General features: G+C 48.0%; 1 protein-coding gene across 1 annotated transcript in view; it reads right to left on the reverse strand.

The window, feature by feature from the left end:
* LRP6 (LDL receptor related protein 6) overlaps positions 1–6,752 on the reverse strand; it is a 185,385-nt gene extending 178,633 nt beyond the window's left edge. The window contains exon 1 of the mRNA XM_062194835.1: positions 6,499–6,752. Within this exon, the coding sequence (XP_062050819.1) occupies positions 6,499–6,553 (55 nt within the window). The 5' untranslated portion in view covers positions 6,554–6,752. The remainder of the gene's footprint in view (positions 1–6,498) is intronic.
* Positions 6,753–17,538: the final 10,786 nt, after the last annotated feature.

The raw sequence follows: 17,538 nt of genomic DNA on the forward strand, positions 1-17,538 counted from the left end.
TGAATAAGAAGAGCTTTACTGGGGCGCGGCCAGCATTGTGGCGTAGCTGGTAAAGCCACCACCTGCAATGCTGGCATCCTGTATGGTGCCAGTTGACGTCCCAGCTGCTCCACTTCCTATCCAGCTCCCAGCTAAAGGCCTGGGAAAAGTATGGAAGACGGCCCAAGTGCTTGGGCACCTGTACCCACAACAGAGACCTGAAAGAAGCTCCTGGCTTTGGCCTGAGCCAGCCCAGCTGTTGCAGCCATCCTGTGAGTGAACCAGCAGATGAAGATCTATCTCTCTCCCTACCTCTCCTTCTAACTCTTTCAAATAAATAAATAAATCTTTAAAAAAAAAAAATGGAAAAAGACGTCTTCTTGGTATTTGTGTATTGACAAACTATATTTTTAAATAATTTCAAGGGCAAATAGACTATTCCTAAGTTGCCTGGTCCATGCAGCTGACTAAATTTCAGTTATTCATACAGAGCAGTGTTCTGATGAGGCTGATTTTATAGAATATATATAAAACCCACCCAAAGAGTCAAACAAGCGTCGCAGGAACTAAGCACACTATCTACTCATCCTTCAGGGAAAGGCCCATCAAATAAACAGCCTCAATTACTGCAAACACAGTTTCCCAATTAGAAAACATTTTGATAAAAACTCTTGTTAAATGCTCATTTATTCAGTTTTACTTATTTGAAAGACAAAGCAACAGAAAAATAGAGAGAGACAGAAATCTTGCATCCTCTAGTTCACACTCCAAATGCCATAACAGCCAAGGCTGGGTCAAACCAAGACAGGGTGGCAGGGACGCTGCCTGAGGCAGCATGTGCCACCTGCCAGCAACATTAGCAGGAGGCTGGATCGGAAGAGGCAGAACTCAATCCCAGGCACTTTGATATAAAAGGACATGGGCATCCCAAGAGGCAGCTGAACTCACTGGGCCAATAACGTCCACTCCTTGTTAGAATGACTTCATGGACACTTACCTCTTAAATAAGTATAATTCACTGATCTACTTTCCAGCTTACATTTATTTTTTTTTTTTATTTGACAGGTAGAGTTATAGACAGTGAGAGAGAGAGAGAGAGAGACAGAGAGAAAGGTCTTCCTTCTGTTGGTTCACTCCCCTAATGGCACTGCGCCAATCCAAAGCCAGGAGCCATGTGCTTCCTCTTGGTCTCCCACGTGGGTGCAGGGACACAAGCACTTGGACCATCCTCCACTGCCCTCCGGGGCCACAGCAGAGAGCTGGACTGGAAGAGGAGCAACCAGGACTAGAATCTGGGGTGCCGGCACCGCAGGCGGAGGATTAGCTAAGTGAGCCACGGCGCCGGCCCCCAGTTTACATTTATAGTAATCATCACCTAAAACAGTGATAAGGTTGCAAACCTTTTAAGGGCAAACAAATTTAGTAGATAGTAGTTATTCCAGTCATGTCAAACAAAATAGAAAATAGCAGAAATAAAAGTATTTCTTGGAGTTTATTTCAGCTGCATAAGATTTGAAAAAGTTCAAAAACCACTGGCCTGAAACTATCAACTGTCAAAATCAGTGCCAGGAATACAGCAGGAACTCAACATGCTTTACTGATCTTTCCTCAGCATTAATTCTTCAATTTGAGCACTTTTTTAAAGATTTATTTTTATCTTTGAAAGGCAGAGTTAGAGAGAGACAGAAAGAGTTAAAGAGCTCCCATCTGCTGGTTCACTCCCCAAATGGCCACGATGGCCGGAGCTGGGCTGATCCAAAGCCAAAAACAGGACCTTCTTTCTGGTCTCCCACATGGGTAGCAGGGGCCCAAGCACTTGGGCCATTCTCCACTGCTTTCCCAGGCACATTAGCAAGGAGCTGAATCAGAAGTGGAGCAGCCAGGGACACAAACCAGCACCCATATGGCTGCAGATGGCCCCTAATTCAACCTCCTAATAGTATCAACCATTTGTTTAAGGCTTCCTATTGACTGTGAGTTTTGCCCTACCCCTTCACAAACATCTTGTCAAGTAGCACTGAAGTCCTCTACGTTACTATTCCCATCTAACAGGAGGGGAGACTAAGTATCTTTCCAGCACTACATAAAGCTGCCGAAGATCTGAACAAAGCCCACACCTTGCTGCTACCATGTCCCCTGCTTTATCACTTTCACCAAAAACAAACTTTCAATAAAATTTCAACGATGAAAAAGAGTCTTCTCAGAGCCATTACTGCAAAAACAGCACCATAACCTGTGTTGTGTTTCCAGGACACTCAAGTCATTCAGACAAAAAACTGACTTCCTTTAAATTTGTATTTACTAATTTTATCTGAGAGGCAGAAAGACAAAAATCTCCAATGCCCTGGTTCCCTTCCTAAATGCCCCAACACCAAGGCTGGGCCGAGCCAAAGCCAAGAGCCAGAAACCCAAATGCTTGAGCCACTACCTGTTGCCTCCCAGGGTGTGCATCAACCAGAAGCTGGAATCAGGAGTGGAGCCAGAACTGAAACACGGAGCTCATCCCTGATACGGGATGCAGGTTTCCCAAGCAGCGTAACTACTGTGCCCAACACCAGCCCCTAAAAGTGTACATTCAGATAAAATATTTTGCATTTACATGCCATGTGACAGAATTTCCTTTGATATTCAAAAAAGACCATCTTTTCTAACAACCGAAGTATATTTAAGGGCACGGCAGTTCAACAAGTAGAAATGCCTTCAATTAAAGCAAAAAAATAAAAATTCTGAAAAATTAAACCACAGGAAATCACTGGTAGCTGCTCTGTTAACATTTCATACCAAATTATTCTGTCTAAATGAGTAAATCTAAGACCCAATAAGTAAGCAAAGAGAAAACTAACTACATGAAATGATCAGATATCATATTCATATAAGTCAGTCTAAATTTAAAGGATTATCTAGCCCAGGCTCTCTCCAAGTGTGTTTTCTGGAAGGAAATTGCAGCAGAAGATTCAAGGGATTTGTTAATTAACAAGCTTGGAAAATACTGGGTTGAACAGGGTTAAACTGGCTTCTTTACCTCAGGCCTTTTCAGTGCCCTGACTGTGATTATATGAATTATCAATCTCCAAAAGAAGGATTGGTTACTCTAATGAAGACATTTACCCGTGCAGATATGAAGTAATTACCCCAAGGTCACACAGCTAGCTAACGGCAAGTTTAGATCCATTATTCTGATTCCTACCCCAAAATCTGTTCTACTTCCTCAAGGCTTCATATAATATCTGGTTTCAAAGGGAAAAAAAAAAAAAAACAACTCTGCAAGGAGCATTCCTATAGAAATGTAAGATGAGAAACACTAGAGATTTGGTCCAACATTATGTACCAACTCTTCAGAAACAAAGCAAGAAAAGTCATTAGCAGGCACTTTTTATATAACAAGTCTCCTCAAAAAAAGCTAAGACATAGCACTTACAGGTCATATGCACTAATGACTCCAAAACTAATATATTCATCACAAATACTTCCTCTTCAAAATCAGTTTTTTGTAATTTGTACTTGACGGAATCAAGAGAAGAGCTGGATCCATTAGGGCAGGAATCAGATCTGATTTGCTCACCACTATACGAGAGACTGACATATGGTAGGTTTTCCATATATATTTGTTTTAAAAATGAATACATCTCTACCTTATCAATAATTAGCCACAGGATCCTGATCAAGTTAAATAATCTCTGAATCTGAGTTTCTCTACTCACCGAAGTGGCTAGATGTGAGTGTTCAAGAAACTGTGCGTATTACATTATGAAACCTCAATCCCTGCCTTTGAGGATATGTCCACAATGAAAAAGTACAAAATGAAACATCTGCAAAGCACTTTTTATTCATGACTTCATTTAGTATATCTGATAACCCCGTAAGTTCATCAGATAGCCATTATCAGCCACATTTTACAGGTAAAGAATCTGGGGCTCAGAGAAGTTTGCTATGAAGTAGTAAAGTTTGGGCTTTTAACCTAAGATTCTGGTATTGAAAAATATCCCCAAATGTTTCCACTACACCTCATCATCCAATGGTGGGAACAGGATACAGCCTGGGAAATCATATTCCCTGGATTTCAGCTACTTACAAAACAGGGCTACAAGAACAAAAAGTCTCCCAAGCTCTCTCTTACACAATCCATCACATACCCAATGGTAAAGCTCCAACTCTTCTGTGAGGAAACATGACCTTGATGAAACAAACTAGTCACACTTTTCTCCTTGGAGTCCAGGGCTGACTAAATATCATTTTTCTATCTGTAGATGACATTATCAAGGAAGGAAGACAATCTAAGTTATGAACACTTCACATCAAACACAATTTTAGTTCAAATAACAAGCACACACTGCTAAGTGCTGGTAAACAGAAAGACCACCTCATACCATTATGATGCTACAATATAAAATGAGCTCCACTTCTTAAACTATCAGCTCTTCTAGGTCTTGCTACACAATATAATACTTCGAAACATTTCTCCAAGTGCAACCTCTCTAAACTCCAATGAACACATGCAACTCTGGGCTCACACCTGGTGTTAAAATAAATTAGTAGCATTTACATCACACTCTTCCCCTCCAAGAAATACAACTGGGCAACCAGAAGAACCCCCAGGTTATGAGTTTAGACTTCCCCAAGACTCTTGTAACCATCTGGCATTCTTTGGTTAATTCTATTAACCTTCTGTCTTAAAATATACGTGCACAGGGGCCGGTGCCAAGGCTCACTTGGTTAATCTTCCGCCTGCAGCGCCAGCATCCCATATGGGTGCCGGGTTCTAGTCCAGCTCTCTGCTAATGTGCCTGGGAAGGCAGTGGTGGATGGCCCAAGTGCTTGGGCCCCTGAACCCGCGTGGGAGACCAGAAGGAAGTGCCTGGCTCCTGGCTTCGGATCTGGCGCAGCGGCCATTTGAGGGGTGAACCAAGGAAGGAAGACCTTTCTCTCTCTCTCTCTCTCAAACTCTATCAAATAAATATGTGTGTGTGTGTGCACAGTCCTATGACACACACAACTGTTTCTCACAGTTACAGCTGTGAAAATTTCAACAGTGAATTTAACAGTAAAGTACGGATACCATATTGATTAAAACGCCCAAGTACATAACATAAAATTGCGTTACATTCTCTGGGGTTTACCTGTGGAAATGGACCGTCTGGATTAAGTGTTAATAGTTAAGGATAAATGTAACAAGCAATCCTAATAGTGGTGCAGAAGAGTAAAGAAAATATCCCTTCTACATCAAAAAGATCAGTTCCTGTCACCCAAAAATACATCCACACATGCGCACAGAAATGACGCATCTGTCACATTTCTAACACAAGATCGTTGATTACTGTCATGTGCTGTACCTGGTAAGTTTGGGAGGGCTTAACACAAGTTGTCTGTTACATCAGTAGCTAGAAAACCTCCAGAGACCCCACACCTGCAAAGACCTGACCAGGACCACGAGCCAGAATTTTAACAAAACCACAACTACCACACTTTGGACCAGGCAGGACTTTAAATTCCTCCGCTGGGAGCTGCTGAAGAGCCCGGGACTCCTCCACACAAGTTTTGAGAAGAGCTGTGCAAAACTTGCCGACCAGCCCAAACCCAGTTCACACACCAGAAGTCGCAGCCAGCGTGTCAGCACTGTAGGGCAATTCAACACATCCCGGGACCCCGGAAAGGAAGCGCCTCCCGGAGGAAATTACCCAGTCTGTGTTATTTACCAAAGTGCCAAGTAATCCCCCACCCCCCGGGGTGGGGTGGGGGTGCGCAGCAAATGACCATCCAGGTCCCAGGACCAGGGCCTCCGCATGCAAGCACAACTTTCCCACTCGCTGCCAACTCCGCAAATACCAGGGCTTCCCAGAGCCACGTCGGTCTCGGAGCACCGGCTGGCGCTCGGGTGATCCCTACGCTGCCACGCTTGCCCTATAACCCCGGAGTCACTTTTCCAACTGTGCCCTCGCCCGGGATCGTCCCAGCCCAAGCGGAAGCCAATGATCAGTAACAACCAAGGGCCTGCAAAAAATCGCCAAGAGGGCTTAGAAAGTTCACCTGAGAGATCGGGGGAAGGTGGGGGTGTCCAGGGCGCATCTCGGACCCCCCCACGTTTTTGGGTTTTGTTTGTGTTTGTTTGTTTGTTTGTTTGTTTTTTTAAGCCGAACTCGGAGCAAAGCCCCTTTCCCCTGAGGACGCCCGGCGGCCGGAGGCGCACACTCAGTCATTCCGCCAGAGCCGGCGGCCAGCGCTTCCCCGAGAGGCAGCCCGGAGGGACGCTCAGCTTTGTCCACGCCGAGGTCTGCAAGGCCGGGCTGGGGTCCGGATGGTGGCCGGGCGCAGCGCACAGCCCCTGCGCCCGGGCCCCTTTCTCTCGCTCCTTCCCCACGACCAGGCCTCTCGGCGCTCCTCTTCCCCTCTCCTCCTCCCTCGCACCCCTCCCCCCCCAGACACACAAAACAAGGCCACCTCCCCCCACCACCAAATCCCACCAACTTTCCAGGGCGCACCCCCCACCGCCCCCAGCCCCGCGCCGCGCGCGCTCTTGCCCACCTCTCAGGAGCACGCAGAAACTGCAGGCCAGGAGGCTCCTCAGCACGGCCCCCATCTTCCCGGCTCGCGTTCTCTCCTCTCACCGGCGAGAGGCGACCAGATGAGGGGGAGGCGAGGAGCCGGGGCGGCCGCCGCAGCGGCAGAGCTGCGCGATCATGCTCCCCGGCTTCCCCGAGACACAAGAAGAAAGAAAGAGGCACGTCAGGGCTCCGCGCGCGCCGCCGCCGCCGCCCTCTCTACCGCGCCGCTCTGCCCCGGGCTCGCGCGACGCCAGCGTCTGCTCCCATCCCGCCGCCTCCTCCCCCGGCGCCCCACTTCCCCCGCGCAGCTCCTCATTCAGCCTCTTCCTCTCGCGCAGCGGCGCAGGGATACGGCCGCGCGCCGCCGCCAAGGGTCGCCGTGGAGGTCTCCCTGCGCGCGGCCGAGCCCACCCCCCCCCACTCCCGCGGCGCCGCTTCCCGCGCACTTGGGCAAAGAAGAGGGAAACCGCGCGCTCGGCCTCCGCGGCGAGACCCCGGGAGCTGCGTGGGGCGAGCCGAGGCGAGCGGCCCCAGGAGAGGCTGCCGGGCCGCGCATTCCGATGGGATTCTTTCCCGGGCTGGCCGCCTCGGCCCTCCCCGCGGAGGGCGTGAGGCGACGTCGAACAACATTGGAGCCGGCGTGGTCGGGACTACTTTCTGCGGCGCGGCCGGGCCGCCCCCTGCCCCGCTCTTTGTGCGGCGGCCGCCGGACGAGCCAGGTGGAGCTGCCGGGGCGCGGCGGCCGCCCGCGGGGCCTGCGGGGTGCGGGGGGCCCGGCGAGCGGGTCCGCGCTCCGGGAGCCACGGCGGAGTCCCTCACGGGGTAATGCACTCGGTCTTCGGGGTTGGAAATCGGTTTGAACACCTTTTTTTTTTTTTTTTTAAGGAAAATAAAAACGAAGGCTGGTCACACCAGCTTTAAACGTGGATCTGCTGAGGTAGGTTCACATGCCAAGGCCGAAGTGCAATTCTTGTTTTCCTCCTGCCTTCCCAGAGACACCCGCTCCCCGAGTGAAGGCCGGCAGGACGTAAAAATGTATAAACTGGCGGAATAGAATTTCCAAGACCAGTGCATGGGCACCTAAGCCTGCAAAAGGGACAGTTGGACAAAGCTGAGTTCGCATTTAATAATGAGTGATTGGCACGCTCTGGTGGTCGAGGCTCACAAGGAAGAGATTCCCCAGCGCTTCGGCTTTGGCACAGCCTCTGGCTTCTCCCAGTGCACAGAGCCGTTGGGAAGCAGGGCCGCAGACACCCCTTGAAATCCCCCCACCCCAACACCCTGACAGTCAGGTGCCTTCTGTGCAGCTGTCACCCACCCTTCCCGGAAGGCAGCCGGGCCCGGAAATGCTTTCCCTCCCGGGATCTTGCTCACACCCCAGAGACACTGGAGTTCACCTAGAGCCGGCACATGCACGATCAGGTTTGAGGCTCCAAACATCCTGGGATGCGCAGGTGTTGACGCTTAGTGTCTTCATTGCACCCAGAAGGACAGTAAGCTGAAAGGTCCGGTGACACCCAGGGCCGCTCAGGCAGGGACCTGAACCCAACCCAGGTCAGTGACTTCACACACTGCCCGCCCAAGAAACACATGCTGGGGTCGAGGCCAGGCAGGTCTGTAAGCTCGTGGGTGAGCAGAAACAGCCACATCCCCGTCCCCTAAATTCCCGTGAGAACAGCCAGCCAACTGTTGACCTAAAACACCTTCTCCCAAGGACAGGGTCGGGAGTCTGCTGGCTTTAGGTTCCCACCTCCCCCATAACACAGCTGAGCAGAGCGTCCAGCAATGATGTAACGGTTATATCAGTGTTCTGTGAAGCCAGTGAGGCTGTGGGGACAGCGATGGCCTACTGGAGAAAGCTTGAGGTACGGAATAGCATGTGGGTTAGGATCCAAACCCAATTCGTTATTAAGTGTGTAACCTTGGACAAGATATTTAAATACACTGCATCTCAGTTGACTGGTTGGTCAAGTGGAGAGAATTCCTCCTTTAGGCTGTGTTATGCATTAAATTGATATATATATATGTATATGTATTTGTATATACATATACATATATATAAACTGCTCAACACAGGGTACTTCAAAGACTTTGTGGCAAGCCAGCAAAATCACCGCATGCGACTCCAGCATCCCACATCAGCACGGGTTCGTGTCCTAGATGCTCCACTTGCAATCCGGCTCCCTGCTGATGACCTAGGAGAGCAGTGGAGGATGGCCCAAGGACTTGGGCCCCTGCACCCATGTGGGACCGGAAGGAAACTCCTGGCTCCTGGCTTCAGCCTGGCCCAGCCCTAGCCATTGCAGCTGGCTGGAGAGTGAACCACCAGAGAGATGATTCTCTCTCTCTCTCTCTCTCTCTCTGTAACTCTGACTTTCAAATAAATAAATTAATTAAAAATTAATTTTAAAAAATTGTGAGGGTTCAGTGCTGTGTTATAGCAGGTGAAGCAGCCACCTGCAATTCTGGCATCCCTTATGGGCACTGGGTTGAGTCTTGGTCTCCCCACTTCCAGTCCAGCTCCTGTTTGGGGAGTGAGCCAGCAGATGGAATAACTCTCTCTCTCTCTCCAACTCTGCCTTTCAAATAAATAAAGTAAATCTTTAAAAAAAAAAAAAAAAAAAACTTTGTGGAAAAGGGAGTCAAAAGGTAAGTTTATTTAAGTGGCCGTTTCCTTTCTCACCTTCTTCAAGGTGGATAGTGTCACAATAACAAATTCTTGAAAAATAATGGAAGACAGAAAAATTAAATGCTCAAGTGTTTATGGTAAGATTATCATCTTCGGTAACTAAGCATGAAGCTGATAAAAATTAACTTTCAGGACACTTCATTTTCACAGGCCTCTTCCAAAAGCCACGGAGGGACCCTAAACAATGTGTTCCTGTGGTCCTATTTGCAAAAGTAAGATAACTTTGGGGTTTGTGGACAATTGTATTTTGCAAAATTGCATAATCTTGAAGTCCCACAAAACCTGGATCTGTCCCTGTGTATAACAGAAAACTAGGTACAGCCAAAGTCTCCATGGTCGGCAAGGGAATGTAAGTATGGGAATCGGATATTATACAATGCTGCAAAAAGATCAATTGGAGGTATGGGAAAATGTTTCCAGTTAGTTAAGCTGAAAAAAAAAAAATTGAAAATGAGGCCAGTGTTTTGGCACAATGAGTTAAACTACCACTCGGGAAGCCCACGTCCCATATCAGAGTGCTGGTGGAGCCCCGGCTCTTCTGGTTCACCCCAGCTTCTTGCTCATGAACACCCAGGGAGGCAGTGATGACTCAAGTTCTCGGGCCTCTGCCACGCATGTGAGAGACGTGGACAGAGTTCTAGGCTCCTGACTTTGACCTGGCCCAGCCCTGGCTTTTGTGGACGTCTGGGGAGTGAACCTGCAGATGGAAGATACCCTTTCCACACCCTTCCACTCTGCCTTTCAAACAGATTAAAATAAATACATAAAAGCCTTTTTAAAAATTGAAAAGGTGGCCGGGGCCGCGGCTCACTAGGCTAATCTTCCGCCTTGTGGCGCCGGCATACCGGGTTCTAGTCCCAGTCGGGGCGCTGGATTCTGTCCCGGTTGCCCCTCTTCCAGGCCAGCTCTCTGCTATGGCCCGGGAAGGCAGTGGAGGATGGCCCAGGTCCTTGGGCCCTGCACCCCATGGGAGACCAGGAGAAGCACCTGGCTCCTGCCATTGGATCAGCGCGGTGCGCCGGTCACAGCATGCCGGCAGCGGCGGCCACTGGAGGGTGAACCAACGGAAGGAAGACCTTTCTCTCTGTCTCTCTCTCTCTCACTGTCCACTCTGCCTGTCAAAAAAAATTTGAAAAGGCATGTATACTTTAATTATTGCTGTATAAAATATAAATATATACAGTGCATATATAAACATACACACACATACATATATATCATACATTTGAGCAGAAACCAGAAACCAGTGAATTTTTTTGTTCTTCAGTTTGCTTTCATGAATTATATATTTACTATAAACATTTTTAAGATACTTAAATGAAAATCTGTGGCTTAAGTTTAAGCCCTAGCCAGGATTCTAGCCTTATTAAATAACTCATTCAAGTGCTAACTAAATGCTAGTCCCTGTATGAAGAAGATACAACAGGGGCCAGCCCTGTGACGCAGTAGGTTAATCTTCCACCTGCAACGCTGGCATCCCATATGGGCTCTGGTTCTAGTCCCGGCTGCTCCTCTTCCAATCCAGCTCTCTGCCATGGCCTGGGAAAGCAGTAGAAAATAGCCCAAGTGCTTGGACCCCTCACACATCTGGGAGACCTGGAAGAAGCTCCTGGCACCTGGCTTTGGATCAGCGCCGCTCTGGCCGTTGCAGCCATCTGGGGAGTAAACCAGCCGGTAGAAGACCTTTCTTTCTGTCTCTCCCTCTCACTACCTCTCAAATAAATAAAGTGTTGAAAAAAAAAAAAAAGATACAACAATGAGAGTCATCATAGTCCATACCCTCAAGAAGCTTACACCCTAGTTTGAAAGTACTAATTAATAAAACAAATAATTCAAATTTTAAAATTGCTAGCATAGAAGCCCTAAAGCCTGCTAGATAATTCACAGAAGGAAAACAGCCCTCGAGCTGCAGCTTCAACTGTAAGTCAGAGTGTTCCAGAGCAACAAGACAGACGAGGAATTCCAAGCAGAAGGTAGCAGATGTGAAGGCCCTGGATCATTGCACAGCATGGGATGTGGGGTTTGGAAGTAGCTACACAGTCCACCTGGGTAGCTGAGGCATGACTTCCACAGACTGCTGAGCAATGAGGCAGTACTGTTATGTAAGCAATGGACAATAGTATTTTTATTTATCTTCATTTTTTATTGAAAGGCAAAGGCACAGAAAGAGAGATCTTCCATAACTAGTTATTCCCCAAATGCCCTTTGGGCCTGGCCAAAGCCAGGAGTTCAAAACTCCATCTAGGTCTCTCAGGTGAGGGGCAGGGACTCCATCACTCGAGGTATCAACTGCTGGCTCCCAGGATGCACATCAGTAGGAAGGTGGAATCAGATGCAGAGCTAAGACTCAAACTCAGCACTCTGACATGGGATGCAGGCATCCCAAGCAGTGTCTTCTTTTTTTCTTAAGATTTTATTTATTTATTTTAAATATAGAGTTAGAGAGAAGGAAAGAGAGATCTTTCAACAGATCTGCAACAGCCAGGGCTGGGCCAGGCTGAGGCCCCCTGGTCAGGACAACAAAGCTGAGAACTAAAAAGAACATGGATTTGTGGAATATGTGGTCGAAACGGGAGGACTCAGTAAACTATCAACTGGGGTCAGGCGAGAGACAGACTGACTCTAGGATGAATTTCCAGGTTTCTAAGTTAGGCACCTAAGTGTAACTGGAGTCTCATTTACTAAGAAAATAAATGTGTAAGGAGTATTTCAAGAGAAAGGTGATGATAAGTCAAACGATGGGTCTTTTATAATGGAGGGGTCTAAAGCATCTATGTAGAAATAAATGCCCAGGTGACATTTTTACTATAGAAGTTAGGATTCAGGAAAGGAACAGAAAGCAGAAGCATAAGGGATGATTGTGGAGCTCATATATCTTTTTTTTTTTTTTTTTAAAGATTTATTTGAAAGAGAAGGAAAGGCAGAAAGAAAGAGAGATCTTCCATCTGCTGATTCACTCCCCAGTTGGCCACAGCAGCCGGAGCTGTGTTGATCCAAAGCCAGGAGCCAGGAGCTTCCTCCAGGTCTCTCACGTGAGTGCAGGGGCCCAAGGACTTGGGCCACCTTTTATTGCTTTCCCAGGCCACAGCAGAGAGCTGGATCAGAAGTGGAGCAGCCAGGACTCAAACTGACGCCCATATGAGGCACTACAGGCGGTGGCTTTACTCGCTACACCACAGTGCCAGCCTTGAAGCTCATATATCACACAATCCAATTCCCTCTCTCTCATCTTGCAGACTATTGAATAGTTATTGCCACAATTTCCTGGAAGACTCCAGTAAAGCATCTTAAGGAAAGGAAATCCCTTTCTTAAAAGGAAATTTTTTTGGGGGTAGGGGGGAGGTAGAAAGACAGAGAGACAAAGAGAGTTCCCATCAACTATTTCACTCCCCAAATGCTGAGACAGCCAGGGCTAGGCCAAAGCTGGAGTTGGGAGTCCAGAACCTAATCCAGGTCTCTTGCATGGGAGGTAGGACTCTACTTACTTGAGCCATCACCACTGACTCCCAGAATCTGCATTAGCAGGAATGCCAGAGTCAGGAGGCAGAGCTGGGAATCGAACCCAAGTACTGTGATATAGGCCATGGGCTAGACCAAGGGCCCACCCTGAGAAACTCCTTTCTAATCCAGGTGAAGTCACCTTTTGGACCAGTGGTTTTGCTGAGGGTTTTGATGCTGGTTGGAACCATGAACTTACCTAAGAATAGCATTTAGCATTTAACTCAACTAGAAAAGTAAGTTAGGGCAGAACCACGTGGTGTAGGGTGCCTAGTGGCAAACAGAAGAAGGAAAGCTACAGAAAGAGGTCAAAGGAGGCAGGTTGAAAGCCCAGTGAAAGCTGCCATGGGGTGGGTGTGGTGGCTCAGAGCATGAGTTCAAGTCCCAGCTACTCTGCTTCCAATCTAGCATCCTGCTAAGGCATCTTGGGAGGCAGCAGAAGGTGCTTAGGCCCCTACCACCCCTATGGGAGATCCAGATGGAGTTCCTGAACCCTGGCTTCAGCCTGGCCAGCCCTGGCTCTTGTAGGCATTTGGGGAGTGCCATCAGATGGAACATTCTCTCTCTCTCTCTCTCTCTCTCTCTCTCTCTCTTGCTCTCACTGTACCTTTTTCAAGTGGATGAGGAGGAAGAAAGGTGGGGGGGGGGGAGAGGAAAAGAAAGGGCTGCCATGAAGGAAGATGGAGTCAACAATGACAAATACAGTGCACTGTGGAGAAGTTTCAGAAAAAAGTGCTGAAAACAAGATATTGGGACTTATAACTTCTAGAGGGGTCATTAACAGGACATTTTAAGAAAGCAGTTGGAGCTGGTGCCATGGCTCAACAGGCTAATCCTCCGCCTAGCGGCACCAGCACAACGGGTTCTAGTCCCAATCGGGGCACCGGATTCTGTCCCGGTTGCTCCTCTTCCAGGCCAGCTCTCTGCTGTGGCCCGGGAGTGCAGTGGAGGATGGCCCAAGTGCTTGGGCCCTGCACCCCATGGGAGACCAGGAGAAGCACCTGGCTCCTGCCTTTGGATCAGCGCGGTGTGCCTGCCACAGTGCACAGGCCGCGGCGGCCTTTGGAGAGTGAACCAACAGCAAGGGAAGACCTTTCTCTCTGTCTCTCTCTCTCACTGTCCACTCTGCCTGTCAAAAATAAAAAATAAAAAGAAAGCAGTTGGCAAGGGCATGGTTGTGGCATCGCAGGTTAAGCCTCCACCTGAAATGCTGTCATACCATATGAGCACCAGTTTGAGTCCTGGCTGCTCCACCTCTGATCCAGCTTCCAGGATAGCCTGGGAAAGCAGCAAAAGATGGCCCAAGTTCTTGGGCCCCTATCACCCACATGGGAGACCTGGATAGAGATTCTGGCTGCTGGCTTTGACCTGGCCTAGCCTTAGAAGTTGTCTCTGCTTTTGAAATAAATACATAAATCCGTTTTTATAAAGGAAAAAAAGTAAGTAATCTGGGAGTGAAATACACAAACTGGAACCCTCTTCTTGAACTTTATCTGTAGAAACAAAAGTTGCTAGAGACAGGTGCACACAGATATTTGTTACAGTATTACAATATAAAACAAACACAGGCCTACAAAAAATGGCAAATTTTTTCATTTTATTCGAAAAAGCAGAGAGACAGAGACAGAGATCTTCTATCCACTGGTTTATACCCCAAATGCCCACAACAGCCAAGATTGAGCCAGGCCAAAGCCAAAATCCCAGAACTCAATCCAGGTCTCCCACATGGGTGGCAGGGAGTCATGTACCCAAGTCATCATCTGCTGCCTCCCAGACTGTGCAACAGCAGGAAGCTTGATTGGAAGTGGAGGAGTTGGGACTTGAACCAGGCACTCCAGAATGGGTTGTGAGTGTCCTAAGTGGCAACTTGCCTTTTGTGATGAACCCATCCCAAAGAGGCAGTTTTATAGTTCGGCCTAATCAAAATAACCTGCATGCCCTTAAATAAGGGAATGTGTTATAAACAGCAGTATAGTCTTACCACAGAGTATTATACAGCTGTTAAAAAGACCTAGGCTTATATAGAGTGATTTGGAGGTATGGCTACAATATATTGTTACTTGAAGAGCAAGTTACAAAATAGTGTATATAGTGTAACAGAATGTTTAGAAGAAAGGAAGAAGTTAAGGGTAGGGAAGAAATAACAGAGAAAAGAGACAGAGAAAGACAAAAAGGCAGATCCTAAGCGGTTGTATATGTGTCTGTCTTGGATTTGGATGGACAAATCGAAGAATCAACACACAATTGTTACATGAACAGTCACAAGAAGGTACTTGGAGTAGAAGACAGTTCTACCTAAGACACTTTTTTATTAGCTGAGCTAGTATAACCACCATTAATACTCTTTAAATTAAAAAAGTTGCCTTTTTTAAAGATTTATTTATTTATTTGAAAGTCAGAGTTACACAGAGAGAAAGAGAGAGAGAGAGAGGTCTTCCATCCGATACATCACTCCCCAGATGGCCACAACGGCCGGATCTGCACCGATCCGAAGCCAGGAACCAGGAGCTTCCTCCAGGTCTCCCACGTGGGTGCAGGGGCCCAAGCACTTGGGCCATCTTCTGCTTTCCCAGGCCATAGCAGAGAGCTGGATCAGAAGAGGGGCAGCCGGGACTAGAACCTGTGCTTCAGGCCAGGACGTTAACCCACTGAGCCACAGTGCCAGTCCCAAAATAGCTGCCTTTTTAAAAAGTCACACATGGAACAATGGAGTCCTTGGTGACATTAACCAAAGCAGTTTCAGCAGTCCTGAGAGCCAGAGCAGAGAGCAGAGGATTGAAAAATGAAGAGAGACAGGGAGAGTGGGCGGTCCTTTATCCAAAATCTGCTTGTTAAAGGGAAGAGAGCGGCTGAGTGGCCGGGATGGAATTTGGGGCTGGAAGAATTTGAGAGCTGACTTGATTAGGGTTGATTGCTCACTTTGTTTTTAGTTTGAGAGGAACATGATCATATTTATAACCTGGAGTGAGCCAATAAGGAAGGAGAGAAGAAAAAGGGATTGGGGACGTCAGAGAGGGTCTGGAGCCTAGCAACACAGACTGACCTTGCCTGGGAGTCGGGTGGGGGCCCTTCTGAGAGACAGGAGCAATGAGGCTGTGCAAGGCTGCTCATCCTACAGCTCCCCTCCCTCCCCAAGTTACAGACTTCTTCTGGAAGCCCTGGGAGAGACCCTGGAAATGATTCAGCATGGTCACACGTTTTCATAAAATTTGCAGAAGTTTTGGTTTTTCGTTTTATATTCATTTTTCGTTTAAATGTTCCTTTTCCAGTTTGTACATGCTCAGGCCATTGCAACACATGAATCTGCTCCTGGAAGCTATTAATAGGATGGGATGGGGGGTAAGGGATAGTGAAGACAAGATGTAGCTGCCTTTCTTTTTTGTTTTTCTTTTAAAGGATTTATTTGTTTACTTAAGGAGCAGAGTTATGAGAGAGAGAGGGTGAGACAGAGAGGTCTTCCATCCACTGGTTCACTCCCTAAATGGCTGCAATGGCTGGAGCTGGGCTGATCCAAAGCCAGGATCCAGGAGCTTCCTCTGTGTCTCTCACATGGGTGCAAAGACCCAAGCGATTGGACCATCCTCCACTGCTTTCCCAGGCCATCAACAGGGAGCTGGATTGGAAGTGGAGCAGCCAGGACTCGATCCAGCACCCATATAGGATGCTGGCGCCTCAGGCAAGTGTTTAACCTACTACACCACAAAGCCAGCCCCAGCCTTTATTTCCTTTTCTTTTCTTTTCTTTTTTCTTTTTTTTGACAGGCAGTTAGACAGTAAGAGAGAGAGACAGAGAGAAAGGTCTTCCTCCCGTTGGTTCACTCCCCAAATGGTTCCTACGGCCGGCGTGCTGCACCGATCCGAAGCAAGGAGCCATGTGCTTCCTCCTGGTCTCCCATGCAGGTGCAGGGCCCAAGCACCTGGGCTATCCTCCACTGCACTCCCGGGCCACAGCAGAGAGCTGGACTGGAAGAGGAGCAACCGGGACTAGAACCTGGCGTCCATATGGGATACTGGCGCTGCAGACAGAGGATTAACCAAGTGAGCCACAGTGCAGCACCTATTTTCTTAATAAACAAAAAGCACAGGAAGCAAAGTTGATCAGTTTTGAAAATGATCAAAGAATACAACTGGGGTTTCAGGGAAATGAGAGGTTTGGAAGATTTGCTGCTAGGAATGGAAGAGGGAGCTGAAGAGGGAATTGTTATAGAGTCTCCTAACACAAGAGAGGGTGCTGTTGTAACTCACCATGAGTTACACCTTCTCACCTCTGTTTTTCCATCCTTTAATGGGAATAATACTTGTTGCAAGTCACAGCATGAGAATATCATCGGATGTGCAAGAGGAACTCAGTATAATTTAAAAATTGGCATGCTTTGTTTCTGATAGTATTTTTTATTTCAAAATCAGCTATATAAAAAGCGTATTAAAACATGAACAATAGGGTCCAGTGCTGTGGCGTAGTGGGTTAAGCCAGCGCCTGTCGCGCAAGCATCCCATATGGGATTTGGTTCAAGTCCCAGCTGCTTCATTTCCAACCTAGCTCTCTGCTAATGTGCCTGGGAAGGCAGTGGAAGATGGCCCAGGTCCTTGGGCCCCTGAATCCACGTGGGAGACCTGGGAGAAGCTCCTGGCTCGGCTTCAGACTGGCCCAGCTCCAGCCGTCACAGCCATTTGGGGAGTGAACTAGCAGATGGAAGATTCTCTCTTTCCTCTCCTCTCCTCTCCTCTCCTCTCCTCTCCTCTCCTCTCCTCTCCTCTCCTCTCCTCTCCTCTCCCCTCCCCTCTCCTCCCCTCCCCTCTTCTCTCTCTCTCCCCCCCCTCTACTCTCTCTCTC

Source organism: Lepus europaeus, chromosome 6 (genome assembly GCF_033115175.1).
Source record: "Lepus europaeus isolate LE1 chromosome 6, mLepTim1.pri, whole genome shotgun sequence".
Taxonomy (NCBI): domain Eukaryota; kingdom Metazoa; phylum Chordata; class Mammalia; order Lagomorpha; family Leporidae; genus Lepus; species Lepus europaeus.